This window comes from Argiope bruennichi, chromosome 6 (assembly GCF_947563725.1).
Source record: "Argiope bruennichi chromosome 6, qqArgBrue1.1, whole genome shotgun sequence".
NCBI classification, from domain to species: domain Eukaryota; kingdom Metazoa; phylum Arthropoda; class Arachnida; order Araneae; family Araneidae; genus Argiope; species Argiope bruennichi.
Genome location: NC_079156.1, coordinates 8,092,876 through 8,112,941, shown reverse-complemented (window position 1 = coordinate 8,112,941; position 20,066 = coordinate 8,092,876). Strand labels below are relative to the sequence as shown.

The 20,066-nt window shown below is 26.7% G+C and overlaps 1 protein-coding gene across 2 annotated transcripts; it reads right to left on the bottom strand.

Moving 5' to 3' along the window:
- Positions 1–222: 222 nt before the first annotated feature.
- Positions 223–19,465, bottom strand: LOC129972710 (coiled-coil domain-containing protein 91-like). Of its 2 annotated transcripts, none has more exons than XM_056086942.1 (10): positions 19,295–19,465; positions 17,840–17,914; positions 16,223–16,280; positions 14,418–14,669; positions 11,312–11,541; positions 10,199–10,276; positions 9,883–9,984; positions 8,413–8,574; positions 4,048–4,146; positions 223–608 (listed from the first exon to the last, which is right to left on the bottom strand). In XM_056086942.1, exons 1-10 carry the CDS (start codon positions 19,319–19,321, stop codon positions 486–488), a joined length of 1,206 nt encoding a protein of 401 aa, XP_055942917.1. In that variant the 5' UTR covers positions 19,322–19,465; the 3' UTR covers positions 223–485. The 2 variants fall into 2 exon arrangements, with proteins under 2 accessions (XP_055942917.1, XP_055942918.1); XM_056086943.1 differs by lacking the exon at positions 19,295–19,465 and adding an exon at positions 18,118–18,242.
- Between the last annotated feature and the right edge of the window lie 601 nt (positions 19,466–20,066).

The following is a 20,066-nucleotide window of genomic DNA, read 5'->3' as shown; positions in this document are numbered from 1 at the left end:
TGCAAATTTAAATTCAGTAATTTGCTGTGTGTAAGGGGCTAAACAACTAATTAATTATGTAATTATTTATTGCCAATTGTTTTTTCTAATTCATACTACTCATAAAATTCGTGTAAGTTTATTTCTTGCAGTTAAAGAGTGAAAAACAATTTTGATAATGTTTATCTTAATAGAAATTATCATCCTAACTTTTTCTAAATATTATAGATTCAGAAATCTCAATTAACATCAAAACATTTATTTCCAAGTAATAATTCTTCTATTTACATATATAATAAAATTACACTGTCACAAACATCAGCATGTTAGTGAATATAATACAATACATACATTGAGAGAAGTATATTCACACAAACACATTCATTTCTTATATAGTTATAAATAATAACTGAATTTTCACAAAAGTCAAATGAATGGAGTAAATAAAATTCCATCTTGTGCATATCTGATGATATATAATATAAATGAGCATGTGTCATTTTTGATCAAGATATGTTACCATCTTTCACCTTAGAGTCATTGTTGATTGCACTATTAAGATGTTGCAAAGCTGACTGGAGGGCTGAGGAAAGCGTTAATAACTGTCTTTGTCTTTCTTCTTCTAGAACCTTACAAAGTATAAAATAAATGAAGCATTACAATTCAGTATATTGTAAGTAAATAAATATTTTTAAAGTGGAAATAGTTCTATATTTAGTGAATCTGTATCTTTTAAATTACAACAGATTCTCCTTATAATAGAAGCATTAGATGAAGTCTAAAGTTTATTAAAAACTCATAATAAAGCATCATGATATTTCATAAATTTTGTGAACTTCTAACCATTTTGTATAAATGTGTAATTAAATGTTGCATCATTTTTTAGCTTTATGCCATCTTAAAGAACTACATACTGTCACTGCTTTCCCTTTTCCTGCCCATTGGATCCACCCTGCCATCCCACCCCTGAATCATTCATGTAATATTAATAACAGGGTTGCCACTCAAATCTGGGGGGGGAAGAAAAATCCCTGCACATATATTCAAGATATGACAAAATAGAAGTTGTGCTAATTATAATGTTGTATGATTTTAAGGAATGGAATAAGCAAGGCAAGAAAGTAACAATTTTGCATTATTTGAAATTATAGCATATTAAAATTTTTTTTTGATATTTGCATACAAAAGAAAAACAATTTTTCTTTATTTATTATCTAGAATTTAGAAAAGACAAAATTTATACAATAAGGGGTGGAGGGTTATATTATTTCTCATGCTCTTGAATTGTAAGTTACACAAAATTAAGGACTCGGGTGAAATAAAACACAAAACATTTAATGATTAGTTAACAAAAAAAAAAAAAAAAACATTACAAAGCAAAATTACTTTTTTCTTTGCACATTTTTCAGCTATCAGTTTCATGGAGCTAATCTTTATCAAATAAGGTACGACAATTTTGTATGGCCAAACATACATTCTCTTAGCTATTTCACTTTCAGTGAAGAAATGTGAAAATATTTCCGATGTATCATTGAATGTATAAAAGGATGAAAGTGATGTTGCAACGTTTAATGCCCATAAAAATTCAGCTTTAAATTATTGTAAAGTTTGAAATCTTTTTTTTTTTTTTTTTTTCAGACATTAAATCTGAGACGTTCCGATTTGACATGTCATTCATCGATGAATGACATACAGTTTTGTGTTTTCCTCTTTTGGCATGACTAGTAAGTGCCTGTTTTCCCATATTATCTTCTTACAAAGCGAGCAGTGTGGAACTTCTTGAACCTATTCAGAAAAATCAGGACCGTTTTTTTTATCCATCCAATTTTGTATTATATACAGATTTTGAGCAGCACATTGATTTAAAAATATTCTCTAATCTACTTTGAATAAGCTCACAGAGCTTCTCAAATGTTAAACAAACCATTCAATAAAATCATATGTGAGTGATTAAATACCACTGCTATGTGTCCGCAGATTGAAAGTTGCTGTTTCCGGATATTCTAATCTTGCACACAATTACAGAAGTCTTGTACATGCTCATTAGTGGCAGTTTGGCTAACAAATCGAAACTAGACTGATCTGTACAGAAAAAAGAGGGGAGAGTAGTAAAGGTGCATGTTTTCTTATTATTCAATCGTCAATGGTATTATTTCATTTTTAGAAGTGATGACCACAATCTTTTATTCTTGCAATCTTTAAGATAGACAATTTTTTTAGATGGGAAAAAAATAAATAAGAAACAAAATTCCCTGTGTTTTCTCAGTTCTCCCAGTGGTGTGACCACCCTGTAATAAATTTATATTTTAAGCAGGAAATTGCCACCAGGAGAACACAAGAAATTTAAAAATTGTCTACAAAACTGGGAATATACAGGGAATTTTAAGTTTATTAGTAAGTTTTTTCCCCGTCTAAAAAGTGTCAGCTTCTAAAGATTGTAGCCATAGCATCCAAAAACGAACAATACCATTCGTGATTGAGTAATGCAAAAACTTGCATCTTTTCTATCCCTCCCCCCTCTTTTTTTGTATAAATCATTCCATTTGACTTGTGAGACAGTTGTTCTTTTTCTGTGAGACTCCTGAACTGCAGCTAATGAGAATGCACAAGACTTCTGTAACTGTGTGAAAGAATAAAATACATTATTGGCAGGAACAGCAAACATTTAATTTGCGGAAGCAGCACGATGGTGTTTAAGTCTACCGTACTCGAGTTTATTGAATGGTTTGTTTATTATGTGAAAAATTGTGAGCTTATTCAAAGTAGATTAGAGAATTTTATTAAAACAACGGACTGCTCAAAATTCCTATTTAATATGAATTGGACAGATAAAAAAAATCAATCCCAATTTTCCTGAATGGGTTCGAGAAGTTCCACAAACTCCAATTATTTTGTACTGCACGCTTCATAATTTGGAAAAACAGGCATTTACTAGTCATTCCAAAAGTTTAAAACATACAACATGCCAGTTCAAAAATATTCATAAATGATATTGGACTTTGTATCTAAAAGGAATACAAGAAAAGATGGCACATCAAATTTGAAAATGTCAAAAAATAATGTATTCAATGATGTATCAGAAATACTTTTACATTTCTTCACTGAAAGTAAAAGAGATAAAAAATATACGTTAGACCATACAAAAATGTCATTTTATTTTTTACGAATTAGCATCATGGAACTGAAAAAATTGTAGAAATTGTAGAAATGAAAAAAAAATTGCTACAATTGAAAAAATTGTAGAATTCATTCTGAAAAAATTGTAGAAATTGATGCTAAAATACATAAATTGGCAGAAATGAATAAATAAAAAAATTAATTTTGCATTGGAATGTTTTTTGTTAAGCAATCATTAAATGATTTGTATCATAACAAAAATATTTTGTATTTTATTTCACTCAAGTCCTTAATTTTGTGAGATTTACAATTAAAGAGCATGAGAGGTAATATATAAATTGTTTTGCTAAATTCTAGTTGAAAATGGTCTGGCTTAAAACCAAGTGTCCATTGATAAATTAATGATGGACCAGTGTTGTATTTTTCTAAATTTTTTATTAACAGCACACAAGATGGCAAGAATTTTGGTTATTGTGGGTTTCATATTATACTTTGGACTGTGATTACCCACACCAGTTGTTGCCTAATCCAACACAGCGTCTCTGACGCATCTTTGTTTTACATTTGTCATTTGACCGGTCGGGAGTGTGCATGCAAAAAGAATTATGTTTTGTTCCTGTATGTAAATATAAAACTTCTTTTAATACGGTATAACTAATGTTAAACTGTTGCTTCTTTTCCTTGTGTTTTCCAGTCCTTAAAATCATACTGTATTATAACTAGCACATGAGTGCTGTTCACACATCTCGTATCTTGAATATCCATTCAAATACCCCCCCGCCCAGATTTGAGTGGCAATCCTAATTAAAATTGATAACTTTTTATATAATTTCATTAATTAAATAGTAGGAATACAAATAACAAAGCTGATTGATTCTGAAATAGAAATTTTGCAAGAATGTTTAAATAGGATTGAATAAGTTTATAAATTTTAAATGCTTTTATAGTTACCCTTTTTTGTTGATCTTTGTGCTTTTCCAGTTCTGCTTTAATTGACTGCATCAAATTACTGCTTTGATTATCTCCAGAATTTGAATTCTGAACAGCTTCCTACAAGTTCAGAAAATATGTTGATTAGTATATCTTATTCAAGCACTGTAATATGTAATACAGAGGATATGATGTAATGGTTTGACACTCAATTTTTTATATTCAGGGACATACATATGTCCCTGAATTCATGGGATTCATATAAAGAAGCATTTTTTTAGGAGCAATATGGAATCGGAAATAAAAAGTTTAGACGGAAAAAAATATATTTTTAATTCAAATTTTAATTAAATGAAAGGAAGGCTTTTTACTTACATAAAATTACAGCAAGTGCACAAATGTGCCACCACCAACATTGATACAAGCTAAGTAGTGTGTATCAAGTGATTGGTGTACTTTTCAAAGATGCCAGATGTTTCACAAACAGTTGCTGCACCCTGAAAGTTTTACAACGAGGACTTTGTCAGAGTCAATTGGACACCGTATTTTTCAGTTGTGCCTCAATTTACTTGTTTCATCTACACTTTTCATTTTTGACCCCATATTGTTATACAAACCAGCAGGAGTGGTCTTCCCAAAACTTTCTTCCATACTCTCTAATAAAGATGTTATTCCATAGAACACCTTGCTGTATCTGTCATAGAATTTTTATCATTCCATAGAATTTTTACTGTATCTGTCATGCCATTCTTGATGACTATTTTGACAATTAATCTTTGTCATGTACTCACTATTAACCGAAACTCCAATTTGGGTGTTAGATGCGTTTTTCCCCATTATATCAAAAATTTGAATTTTGAAATTTTTTTATGTATTTTTTTCCAGTTATTGAAATCAAAATTTGTCACTGAATTGCATTTTTGAATTATTGCATTTACATGTTTCTGAAAGTACAGACCAAGAGATGATCAACTCTTAGTTGGATTTGATAGACATCTCCGCTACAGATGTTAAATCTGTGTATTGAGTTATATTCATTTAGCTCTTTTGCTTTTGTTGTTATCGTATTAACTTATATTCACATTTCCGGATAGACAGATGGTAAATCTTTGTACCAAATTTTATCGGTTTAACTTATATTCAAACAGCCAGACAGAGAAACTCCCTCCGAACGGATTTTGCTCATAATTTTTGGTGTAGAGACTGTATACCAAATTTCATCCATCTAATCCAAAGAGTTTTTTTTAGTTAGCTTTATTGCAGACAGATACACCTTTTCCCAAAAATATGGTTTTCGAACTCCGTGAGGTCTAAAATGTAGATTCATCAAAATCGTGAGTTTGAATTCTTTTGTGATTAAAATTCTTTCTTTATACTTTGTATACAAGAAAATAAATATGTTTCTTAATTTGAAAAATGTTTGGTCCATGAATTAAGGGAAACTCTGTATATATATAAAAGGTTTCATAATTTCTCGCATATTATCCAAGATGACTTAAAAAAGTATACCTTTCATTGGGAGGAATGGAATTGCACATTTCTTTTTTTTACAAATTTGATAGCATATTGTTATATTCTCCCCCACCCCCACGCACATTTGCTGATTGATGTAATAATCACATACATCACTAAGAAATTACAATTTCCCGGTTGATCTACAGAGTATCTACCTCATATCCTTGTCCAACACAGTGCATATAATTCTAGTAAAAAAGGAAGCCAGAATAATTAAAGCACACAAGTGGTCAATTTATTTGTACAAAATTCATAGCTGAATGCGATAAAAACACTATACGTACTAACAATTACCTAAAAACTGCATATAAACTATCTGTATATATTTATTAAATTATCAATGTACCTATGGCTCTGCCTAATATATTTGTATGAAAGGAAGAAAAAAGCTTTTATTTTTTACAGTTTTCAAGTTTTTGCATTCAGTTTCTTTTGGAGGTTTTAGGACTCTCAACCATAATTAATTAATATTAAAAAGCTTGAAAATAAACAATATTTTTAGTCTATTAGTGCCTAGGTGTAAAGATTGTTTAAAGTTCCAATTGTAGAATTTAATAGCATATAATAAGCTGCAAACAAAAAATGTTTTTAGATCGATAAAGGAAATTTTAAAAGGTTAACTTTTAAGGTAAAGAATGAGAATTTGAAGAGAAAAAAATTTGACAGGTTTAGTCTTAGATATTTAAATCTTTCTTGATTTAATTTTTGATGCAACAGCACACAGACATCATAATATCAACTACTATTAAAATACACTTAAGACACAGGTAAATACTATTTACGAAGCAAATTTCAAAATGCATTACCAAATGTAAATAAACATATTTTATGAAAATATTCTTCATCCAGTTCAGATTTTATATAGGGATTCACACCTGTATGGTTTTATGAAACTTGATTTTTAATCAAATATTCAAAATCCAATATTTGGATTTTGGAATCTGATGACAGAACAGTAATGATTAACAGGGGTGAGGAGAAATGCCCGAGTTTTATGAAGTTAAAAAATACAAAGTTAAAGACAAATATATAAATTGAAATAAAATTGTATTCAATAAATTCAAACTAAAAACCAGCTATTAAAAAGATGTGTAACATACCAACTGGCAGGGCCCAATTAATAAATAGGAAAACCAAGCATTTGCCTAAAAGCCCCACAATCTCCAGATTTTTTTTTCTTATGCTGCTTTCAATGAAATTTAATTTACAAGGGTCATTTAAATTACATTAATTAGCTTGTTGAAATAGTATAAATGTTACTTCAACAATAATTCTATCGAATTTTTCAAGTTCTATTGTTTTATAATTCTAACAGAAAATGTTGCTTTATAATTTCTTTAATTATATTGTGTAAAATTATTTTAAGTTTTAGTATCTTGCCTTCAAAAAGATTTAAAACATTTTGTTATGTCAGTTTAGTAAAGTTTTATATTTAAAACAATTTAAATAAAAAATGAAATTTAAAAAAAAATTCTGATCTTGCAAGGGCGAAGAAAGCTTACATTGCCTCAGAAGGGTGGGCCTAATCCCAATCTAAGTGATTAGTAAATTAGGGTGGATTAAAAAATTTTAATGGGCTACAAATATAAGGTATTTTAAATTAAGTAAATCAGTAAAAGAAATTACAAATATTTTAAGATGTGCATATCTCTACTAATGGTAAAGATGAATGTGTCTGTTGGCTATATACCGCTATAAATTGTTTGACTTCCAGCTATGAAATTTAGCACATCTTGGAAAGTGGGAAGTCCATCTCAGAACATTTATTTAAAAAAAATAATTAATTGATTAAAAATTATATAAATTTTCGACATCAATCTCGATAACTCATGAAAATCTAACAGCACAAAAATAAATTTCATATCAATTCAAAATTTAAAATATCGTCTTTTTAATGATACCGGTTTAATAGTTTTGTAAATTTTTGAAATTTTAAAAAATATATATATTGCCTAATTTTCAACACCAGATTACATTGTTATCCTGAAATTCAAACCATTATCATTATTTCATTCAATATTAGAAGAAACAATAAAAATGGTTTCAAAAGAAAAAAATTACATAATTTTTTTCTCTTTATTGAAATTTCAAGAAGAAGGAACCATTTAATATTTGCACAGTTTACTAGACAAATAAAAAAAGTAAAGCTACATTATATGAAATTCAAAAGACAGATGAATTGAACATTGATATTTTCAACAGCACTATAATGTTATGGGAGTGATCTCCATTAAAAAGATTAATGTACACAATAAACAGAACATAAGTAAGACAATTAAAATAACACAGCTTTAATGTCTGACAGTTTGGCAAAATCATGGACATTAAGTTTTATATTTAAATAGCATTAAATATAAAAAAAAAATAACGGCTTGCAAATCAGCTGTTTGCCAAAGGCGATTAGTTATGAAATAAATGGAAAGTGAAAATGTTCAAAGAAACGAATCTAATTTTAACAGTGGCAAAAGTACAATTGATAGATGCAACTAAATGGAATAAGTATAATATTCCAAAAAAAAAAAAAAAAAAAAAAAAAAAAAAACATTTACAAATTGGCTTTAAAAGGAGGATAATAGTTATACCAAAATGAAATTCGTAGTTAATTCTATAAGGTACCAAGGAACATGTGCATTGGATTTAATTTGAAAGTCTGATTTTCACTTCATTTTATAAAATTTCATATCTTTGTTTAGATTCAACAAACAGATTTATTTATGTACATAGAAAAATATTTACAAGTTTATTAGAAATGAATAACAATTTAAATATTTGATGAACAATTAATTTGCAATGCTATTTTATAATTATATTTTCCATTAAAAAAAACCCTAGTTAACTGTAAATAAATAAAAAAGAAAATCAGACACTTACACAAACAAGTTGAGATAAATTTCCTGAAAGATGCTGTGCTGTTTGCTGGACAACAGTTTCGATGGCTGATTTCACCTGATGACACTGCTCATCAAATTTTTTGGATAAGCGCTTTTCCATTTCTGCATATTCTCTCTGTATATTAGACTCTAAAACTTGCAGCTGTGAAATAAATGAAAAGCTGATTTATATATGCAATGAAATCTGTTAATCTATTTCAAATTGTAATTAATTTTCTACTTTTCAACTTAAATTAGCTCGTATTAGTTTGTTCTGAAATTTTCTCTTATTTCCTGATCTAAATGCCTTTTTTTTTTTAAATTCAATTATTTCTAAAAAGTGTTCTCAAAAGTTGTGCCAAATATAACTTGCCAGATTCAAGAACAGAGATAAAAAAAATCCCTAACCCTATGGCTTTCCTTCAAAGATGCCTAAGATTCCTTTACTTATATCTACATACATCAAAGCCCTTATAAAACCCTTTTAGTAAAAGCACAAAGGGAAAAACTTCTCATACTTTCCACTTGTGTCCAGTGTGAAAGAATGCACATTTAACTGCTCATCCCCATGTACAAACCATACCCTCCTGTAGAAAAACAAATAGAAGTTAGATCAAAAATCGTTGTCTTCTTGTCGGCCACTCATCTGTTAAATATTGCAAGCATATAATATACTAGAACACTAATTGAAGCATACTACAATAATTGGAAAATATGTCTATTAGTCTGAGGCTTTAAGTTAATCCTTCAAGAAAAATTTAAATTTTTAATTTAATAGACTAAAACTTTAAAATATAACATTGAAACAAACAAACAAAACAAAAAAACATAACATACATACTTTGATAAAAAATTTTAATACAACTTAAGAATATGAGACTAATGAGACATTGTATTGCACACTTGATTATAATTTACCAATAACTATGTCCACATAAGATTTTGAGTTGTTAATCAATTTTTCAAATACTAACATGCTTTAATATATATTATATTTTACAAATTACATCAGTTACTTGAAATATTTTATGATTGTACTGAATCAACAGAATATAATAATAAATAAGAATAATAATGATAGCATGAAAGAAAAGAATTAGATTTCCATGCAAGATCTTGGGTAAAAAGTTGACTTGATGCATATTTATAAGGAAAACTGTTATATAAAATTTTTGAAAGAAATTGGAATTTTTGTTATACAAAATTCAGAAATTTTAAATAAAAATAGAAATTTATAGAAAGAATGATTTTAATATCAATCTACTACTACTGTGATACTAGTAAGTTCTTATACCTACAGTTATGATAAATATATCATAAACCATATATAAATGAATAATATATGGTTTAATGATAATAAATGACTTTTTGTGATGTTTTTTGGAATTCTTATGAATGCTTTAAATATTTGTTTGTATTTTATGTATTAAATTTCAATAATTAAATTTAATATAATGATACATTTACTAACCCTATTACAAATCCCACTTTTCATTTCTTCCAAATTTTGTCGAGATGCTTCTAATTCATTTCTTTCTTCTATTTGACTTTGTTTGATAGCAGCAATTTCTTCCTGTAAAAGAATAAGAAAAAGAAATTTAGTGTTTTTTTTTTATTTTTAAGCTGTATTAAGTTATAACGAAAGTGGCTAAATACTAAGAAAAATTATTCTCTCATACATAATGATTTTTTCCATCATTCATGAACAAGAGCTCCCACCCAACCACCCAAAAAATCTTTGATTTAAATTAACAAAATGTAAGTGAAATGAAAAAAAAAATTAATACCTGGATTTGTCTCAAATCTTGTCTCCAATCAGCATTATTCAAATGCCTCATTTCTGATAATCTCTGTTCTAGAGTTTCCTTAAATAAAAAAATATGAAAACAATATATATTTCTTATTGTATCATTTATGAGCATATTTTTTCATAGTTTGATGTTGTTTTGACAAATTTACTTAAGAACTTACAAATAAAATTTAATTGGGTATTTTACAATTAAATGTAAAAACATTTTCTTTACAATACCAATAAATTGTCATCTAAATTTATTGATTAGTGAGTTTTCATCGTATAAGAAACATGTGTAGCAAAATGAGTCAAACTTGCATTACATTTGATTTGTGGTCACACTTGCAAACTGACATTTGATTTGTGGATAGAGATTTGGAAATAATTTAAAATGAAAACAAGTTCTTGGTGATCTAAAAATTTTGTAATTATAAAATTTGTGGCACAAAATTCTTTAATCAAATTTATTTTATTAAAGTCTCTTTCCTTAATAAAGACTTTAATTACATATAACATTTTATAATTATGTATGGTGAAATCTGCCTAGATAAAATGTAGGAAAATTTAATGATAATATTGAAATAAAATATAAATTTAAAACAACAATTATAAAAATTATATGCAACAGCAGAATATAGCAACACAGAAAGTCATAATTATTTTGCCATGTTTACACTTTTTTTTATATAGTTTTAACAAGTATAAACTTAAATGAGAAACAATATGCAATTTTCAAATAAGTGGAGATCAAATGGTAGACTGTGTTTCTAAATGAATATTAATATTATCACTAAAGATTCCAAAAGAATCATAGTTAGTAACTTCTAATAATTTTTAATTATTTGAACTGAAATTCAGTCAGTAGTTCACATAGTTTTCAGATTTACAAGTGCCTGCAGATGGATCCACCCCCCCCCCCTTTTGGAACTCGAGAGATGCTTAGAACATTACACATGTTCAGAAAATTTCTCAATAATAGATTAATCATCTTGAGTATTTATATTATATTCAGAAATTTTTTTAATACCATATTGTTAAAACTGGGAGCTATTTTAAATTCAAGATAAAAAGAGTATAAGAGTTCTGCAGAAATGCTAATGGTTCTTACCTGATTTCTTTGTAACCTTGTATTTAAATCATTGATTTGAGCTTGGCTACTAATAACCTGCTGTTCTAATTCAACATTTCTTTGTCTTAAACCACTAACTTGCTCTTCCAAGAGAGCCCGGCTATGTTCAGCATTTTCTAACTGTTGATTCAGTCTATCTATGTGGGCAACAGGCATTCTCCCATCCAAGCCATTATCCATGTGATCCATTACTACAGCAAGAGCTGCATCTGAATATATAATTAAAAAAAAAATATGAAGGATAAAAAGATTTCATTCAATAAAATTTCAAAAACTTATTTTAACTAATATACAGAGAGATATTTTTGTAACATTTGCAATTCTTAAAAGTTTTATTGTAAAAATGCATATAAAATTTTAAAGAATGATTAGGTAATAAATAGCAGTATCTAAACATTTTTTTGATCAACGAAATTCTTGATTTATTAATTTATGAAAAAAAATCAATATTAATAATTAAATTTGTTTAAAAATCAAAGAGATATTAAAAATTAAAGTTATGCACATTTTCTCATGAATGTAATTTAGTAAGATTTATATTTAAAAAAAATGCATTATTAAAATCATAGTGATGAATTATTTCATCCAAAAGGGGATTGCAGAGATAGGATAGGTACAATTTCAATAAAAATATTTCCTTGTAATGTGCAATTTAGACAATTTAATTTTAAACGATTAAAGAATGCAGAACACATAATTTAAATTGTAAATTTTATTTATGTATTTAGTGTACAGCCACAAAATGGGGGGGGGGGATTGAAACTAAAGTCACCAAATTAAATATAAAATAGCAAAACAGAAACCATTTCAACATTTATTATGAAAATGAAACATTTCGGAATTTATTTTGGTACTTATTTATTCAAAATGTAGTAAGAAAGATAAATGAGCATTATACTTTTTCTAGGCAAACTTTTTAAAACAGAATTATGTGTTGTGCAGCTCATTTTGATCTTGCACATAAGAATTCATTTTCTTTTACTCATAGAATCAGATCATAAGTAAATAAATTTGAAAGAAAAAAAATAATAATAACTGAAACTGTGAAGAGGAGATAGCAAACATATAGAGAATAAATATTTTAAAGAATACAGCAAACTTTCATAAAATATTTTATTTTCAAAATAAAAAAAAATCATTATTGTAATCATATACATGTATATCAGGGTGGCCAGATGACTGGGAATTCCAGGAGGTCAGGTAAAATCAATGAAATTTATAAAAAAAAAATGGAATTTAAAAAAATAAAAAAAATAAATTGGTAATTTTTATTGAATGTGATAATTTGCTGGTATTTTTTCATAAGTAGAATGAAAATCAAACTTTTACTGATAGTATAAAACAGTCTATAGGAAAGTAAGATTAACCACCATATCTAATTTATTGTACATATGTACAAATATATAATATTTATGGCAAAAGTTTTTTGTTTGCTTTTTTTTAGAATGTCAAGTTATTGACAAAATTAGTGAACATTGTTTTGTGTACTACAAGAAAAAGCAGCCTAACTAAAACCTTGCTCCTGTTACTGTTATGATTTTTAAACTTTATTGATTCTCTTTTATTTAAAACGATATATATGAAGCTATTCTCACCCCCTTTTCCTTCAAACATAAAATCAATCATACCTTGTGTTATGAGAGCAAAAGTATGAATTTTGGGTATTAATATTCAAAACTGGATGTAGAATACTGACCCATTACTATAATTCCAAAACAATTTATTTTAATTAAATAAGTATTTAACAATAAATTTCCCTTCTTCTTGAAGATCTTTTTGCTGAATTATAAAATATTGGATGTCATTACTATCATTTCTGTAAAACTTTTTTTATTTTTAAACATTATGAACACAGATTTCTAAATTCTTTTGATGAATGAATGCTATATATGTCATGAAATAGGCATTATTACTAACATTTTCTTTTGACATTTTTTTTTTAATTTTGACTTTGTTTAAAATTCTTCATACATTCAATAAAATGCTTTACAATTTAAAAATAATATTAAACCTGAGAAATTAGTTTGTTTGATACATTATAAGTACATGTGCCTCTTGTAATTTTTTCAAAAATTTTCTTTTAAAGTGAAGGGCAACATTTTTTTAATGCAGTTTGATGTATACGAAACTGTTTGACACAAAAAATGACAAAATTCACTGATACTACCTTTTTTTCAAATTTATACTTCTAGAGCATTTTTAATTTTATGCAGAAAAAAAGAAAAATGATAAAGATTAATTTTCCACTTTTTTCTCTATTTTAAGGGTTTAAGTATTGAGCCAGTATGCAAGCTTTTAATATTATTATTAAAGTTGGTAAGCTAAAAGTCAATGCAATTTTGCTTTCATTGAAGAATTGTTCTTATTTTGTTGCAGATTTCATTTTGTATTTGTAAATGAATTTTTTCTGTTAGTAAAATTATCGTTCAGTTTTGATTGGCCGTGTTAGTAAACAAGGATGAAAGGAAACAAATCATTTCATTCTTAAGCACTCTGCAGTGTGAATATATTTTTGTACTGCCTTTTTCATGAGTAAATTTGACAAACAATTTTGTTATGTTACTTATATGTTACTTTTATGTAATCATTAGAAGCTCTAAATATTGTCTTTCGATTTTATATTTGTTTCATGCTTTTGTTATTCAGATGTCATTTCTAAATTTATTCAATTCAATACTGTATTGCACAGATCAGGACAGCTTAAAAAAAATATTTCAAAATATTTTGAATTAAAATTTTTTACAACTTCACTTTTATCCAAAAAACAATTCTATAATTGCAATATTTGACAATAAATGCGATAATGAATCACTATGTAGTGATATATAAATAAAAATTCTAATTTAAATATTTATTGAATTGTTTTTTTGCTGACACATATCAAGATGATTTTTCTCATACATATTGAAGAATTTGGAAGCTAAAGAATTTAAATAAATTTTCACAGCCAAAATTTCGACATGACCATATTTGGAATAACGACACAGAATATAAAAAGCCCCCTTATCAATTACTAGCTTTATAAGAATAGAAGAAAAAAAATGTGATTGCAATACACTACTATTTACACTAAAAAAACACAAACCATGAACATTATCTGGTGTGATGCGCCCACCAACAGCTTGATTGGTCCCTAAGGAAACATCTGGTGGGTTTAATGTTCGCATTTGTTGAGGCATATGTCTGGGATCTTCATGACTGACACTGGGTCCCGGCCAAGCCACCACATTTGATGGTGGTTGCCACATTTCCCGAGCGGAAGCATTGTTCATTCTTGATGATGAAGCTTGACCATCTTCCGCTGGTGTTGCAGGACTTGACTGAACTGGGAGTAAATCTGAAAAAATAAAATTTATATATAAGCATTATTTTATGTGAAGCAGGATGCAATTTTGAAGACTGTGAAAAGACTTTCAATTTCGTGACGTCGTTTTATTTTATTTTGAAGAAGCAGGCATATGTACAAGCGATGAGCACACAGAACACAGAGAGAAAAGAGGAAAAAGCTCTTGAACATTTTATCCCTGGTCTTATATAACCAGAGAAATTGATAGGGAAAATATTTCTTCATAATGCTAATATAATGAGATTTCGATAGAGATTTTCGCTACACACGCTATCAAGGCAGGAGAAACACAGGGAGCTTTTAAAAAAGAATTTGTCTCATCATGCAGAGTGTAGGAAAGTTAGGCTTTTAGCCGATTGAGCAATTTTATTAACCTTCTCTTGAATGAATTAAGTAGAGACAGTGGAATTGGATCACAAAATAAGAGAATGAGCTTACTATGGGCTAAATTAAGATAAAATCTTGGAAATTAAGAGTTTAAAATATCATTACAATATATATATGTCCAATAATGATTTGTTTTCAAATTCACAAGAATTGAAAAATGCATAACAAAATAAATGTTATATTTTCAACTAAGTATACTAAATATATATTTTCAAATAAAAGTTACTCTAGAAACAAAAATATTCTAGACATAAGGTAACAATAATATAAATTCAAAATCCTAAAAGATATGTACAGTTTAATTTCAATTAAAAAAAATGCAACTTCCAATTAGCTTCAGGGTAAAAAATAAAAGACTTGTATAATGGTCTAAACTTATGAATTATTAAATTTCTAGAGTATAAAGAAGAATGTATTTTATTAATGTAAATTAAAGAGGAAATAATGCTTATCATTAACTATCATGGTTCATCCAATAAAAAGTTGATACTCAGAATACATCAACAACACATAAATTACAACATACAGCAACACATAAATTAAAAATAATTCTTTGTTATAGTTGGAAAAAAAATCTACTGGTTGAAATTTAAAAATCATTCATTAAATATGAATAATTAAGTATTCAGAGCATAGTTAGTTTGTTTTTTAATTCTTTATTTCAGAATTTTTTTAATGAGTGAATACATTGTTACATTAAATTATGATAGAGATAAAAAATTGCACAAATTTATTAAACATAAACTATTACATGATGCCATTTGAAAAATATTTTTTGAAAGACATAAGCAAATTATCTAAAATATGAATGTTAATTAAATTTATTTAATAACAAAACTTAAAAAAAAAACCCTAAAAATAAAGGCAAAAGCAGAAACTTTATTTTGAAGAATAATGGAAACTTCAATTAAACAAAAGAAAACCTGCCATGGAGATAGTGACAAATTTTGACAAAACTATATAGTAATAACTTTTTTTGAAGAAGAAATGCAAATAATCAATTAATAACAAGAATTCAATTATTACAATTTTATATATAATTTATTTTTATATTACTTCAGTGCAGTCAAGTATGAAACATTTTTCATATAATCTAACAATCAATTAAATGGAAACAATAATTTGATTTGGCTATTTATTTATAGAAACGCAATTACCTGGGAATGTAGCCCATGGCGAAGGAGCTGGTTGAGCTTGCATGCGTTCTACTCCTCCCTGAACATAAACAAAAATTTTTTAGCTTCATTACATTTCTAGAAAATAATTATCATTAAAAACAAATGGCATACAATAAAAACAATTCTTAGTAATTTATTGCACTGTCTTGTATTTTTAGATTTTTTATTAGTATTCTTTCAACATACAATAAACACAACTGACACAACAAAACAACTTTATTGCAAGAACAAATATGTGAATTCTCAATTCAAATCCTGAGAATTTTTATTGCTTTTCATTGTAATTAATGTATCTTATTAATTCAATAAAAACTATAAGAATTAAAATACATATTGCTTGCTGTGCAAGTAAGTACTTATAAGAATACCAAAATAAAATTACCCAATTTAGCTTTGAAAGTATGAAAATAGCTAATCTAATAGTTTTTAAATTTCTTGCATTTGACTTTTTAGCATTTATAGCAACTTAAAACTTCCATGATGAAGATATCAAAGGAAAAAAAAACAAGCCTATCATAGAAAATTAAGTGTCCATTTAATATGTAGCTACATTGAAGAGAAGGAAGAGAAGAGAAATGTTTCCTCTTAACTTTCTCATGTATATTCCAATATAGTCAATTTTGCCATGGTATAGGAGATCTTCAAAACATCGTAAAGAAAATTAATTATCCATTTTGAAACTGTAGCCCTCCCCTTTAAACCACTGATTGACTAGGCTGAAAATAAACTGAATATAAATCTAAAATTTTGATGTGAACTCTACAGACTAAATTTGATTTTATATTAAACACCTAGCATCTTTTAGTTATGGTCTTCATATAGACACAATCCGAAAATAGAATATAATTGGAATAATTGCAGTTTATAAGTTATTTGCTCACATCTCAGCGAATTTTTGATGAATTCAATACTTTCATTTGTATACTTCATAATGGTTATGAAAAAAAAATTCTGATTAGTTATTAGTTAGTCAACACAGTAGGCAAAATAAGAATTTAGATTGAAGATGAGAAATATGAAATCTTAAGATATTGTTATCTACAAAATACCAGACAATCACATAACAAAAAAATTACTGGACATGATTTTAAAAGAAGAAAAAAGATACTTTCTCTTGAAACAGTATTAACTATTAATTTTTCTTTAAACTAATTTTAGGAAATGAGATGTCTCAATTAATTTTTATTATTAATCTAAATGAAAAGATCAGATATTAAATTATTTTTCAAAGTGAAATACATACTGATATCCTCCAATTTTATAGAGTTTGATTTAAAGAAATATATAATTATATTATTAATTTAAAACAATACATAAATCATAAAATAATTTTTCCATTAGAAATGACTTTAAATAATGTACAAAAGTTTCTGCCTAATCATTATATTTAGAGTTATAATTTTTGAGATAGCTTAATTTCTTCAGACAAGATCATTGTTTCAGAACGATTTACAAAAGGAAAATAAAACAATTACCTTCAAATTTTAATTCATAAATATTTTAAAGAAATTTTTTAGCTACATAATTATGTATATGAAATGATTTTAAAGTTGGAATTGTAACACAGAAAATATAATTAAGAGAACATGACTTTACTTCAAAGCCTTCAAATTCTCCAAATTCATCATCTTCATCTTGTCCATCATCTGCAGCTTCAAGTCCATCGGGTAACTAAAAATTTATCAATGACAATTCTTCACAACTACTTTTTTTTTGTCAGTTCTTAAAACAAAAATTGTTTAAAATACAAAAAAGTCATGAATAATTGTAAACAAAAGGAGTGCAAGTAAAATTTTTAATTCCACAAAAATAAGAAACTAAATAATAAATTCATGCATATAATTAAATTTTTAAAAAATATATTAATTACTTACTAAATAGGAATCTTATTGTATCGATTTCTTATCACAATCTAAATCTGAACATAACACATTTTAGTAATAGTCACTCTTAAACTTCCTTTTAAGTTACTCAAATGTAATTGTAATGTCATATTTGTATGGCAAAAAATTTCATTCTTGAAAGTAAAACTTATTCCAACAATTTAATTGCATGTACTTAGAATGAATACTAGATTTGTATTGTTACTTTATCATCAACAAGATTCTAATCTTAAGTAATCTAAGAAAAATTGGCAAAACTTCATAAATATAGCAGTGTAGTGCCATTAAAAAAATTCATATTTTATATACAACTAAGAAATAAACATATATTTATTCATCACCTTGTTTTTTCTACTAAGGAAAAAACAATAACATTTAGGAGAAAAATTTAACATTCATATGATATTAAGAAATTTATTTGACATTTTCAAGTAACATAAAATTTAGCATTATATTATATTTCCACCTATCATCAAGATTCAAAGTTTTTTTAAAACATTATATTAATACTAAGTTTGAATATTTGCTAACTTAATCATCGGTGAATCAAGAATCATAAGAAAAAAAATTATGTATCAGTTTAAAGAAAGCATTTCAAATAGTTATAGCACAAATTCAGCAAAAATATATGGAATGTTTGGTCTTTTAGGTTTGGGAAAAAGAAGACTCATGCATAATATCCCTGCACATCTTCAGATTTCTCATAGTGATCTTAATACTGTGACACTCACCTTAAAAGTTTTGACAGAATTATAAATTGTATTCAGATATATTTCGGAATAAAGTAATATGTATCGTTTTTGAGCATATTTAATGAATACTTTTACTAGGTATCATAATATTTTGATATTACCTTAGATGGCAATGATAGAATCAACAGAAAAAAAAAGTAATAAAAGTTTTATTCTGCATATGTCAGCTATGATGAAATAAAAATTAACAGTTTATAACACAAATTTACGTGCAACGGAAACAGAAAAGAAATATAATCTAAGAATTTGGGATAGTTTTAAAAAAATTCACATTAAATTAATGCTAATTAATTTTAATTTTATGCTTTATAAGAATTATTTTATCATAGAAAACAAATAATAAATAATTTTTGATTATTATTATTTTGTCTATTGTACTTATGAACGAAAACACTTTTATTAAAGAAAGAATTTACCTGGTGATCTTGCCCATTGCCACTCATACTTGAAAATGCAAGAATATTATCGGATTAATTCAAAATGACAACGCTAACTTTTTAAGACAAAAGATACTTAAATTAGGAAATTAAATTTCGCAAGTTAAATCCTGGATGGGGGAAAAAAATAAACAAACAGACGTTTACACAGTGACGGTTATGGAACAAGTTTCAAGACAACTGAAATAAATAATTTATAAAAATATGTGCATCGCAGTTTGCGGTTCCTTCGAACAACGCCTCATGAGGTAGAGATGCGTAATTTTGAATAACAAATATTTTTGCTATTGCTATTTTTAAATATTTATTCTAAATAACTGCTTTTTAATGACATCTTTAATTAAAAATTATTAATTATTATTGATAAAATTTATTAATAATATTTAACATATAATTTATTTAAGTAAAGTATTATTGATAATTTATCGATTTAAGCCTAATTTTTAATTTTAATTCTATTAAAAACCATTAATTTAATTTATTTATTTAAGTTAAATATTTTCTAAAAAATTGAAATTTAAAAAAATGCAATTTCTTTAAAGATTTGTTTTTAGTTCTATAGTCTGTCAATAGATGGCGCCTATAACGAACTCCAATCGCAGGCATTTCACAGGCAATTAAAAATTATCCTTATCCGAAGTCATGTTACCAATACTATTAAGAACGACTTCACACAAACACTTTTCTGTGAATAACCACGATTTCAGTGATATGCGGTTTAGAATGATTACGATAATACTGTAAATCGAAT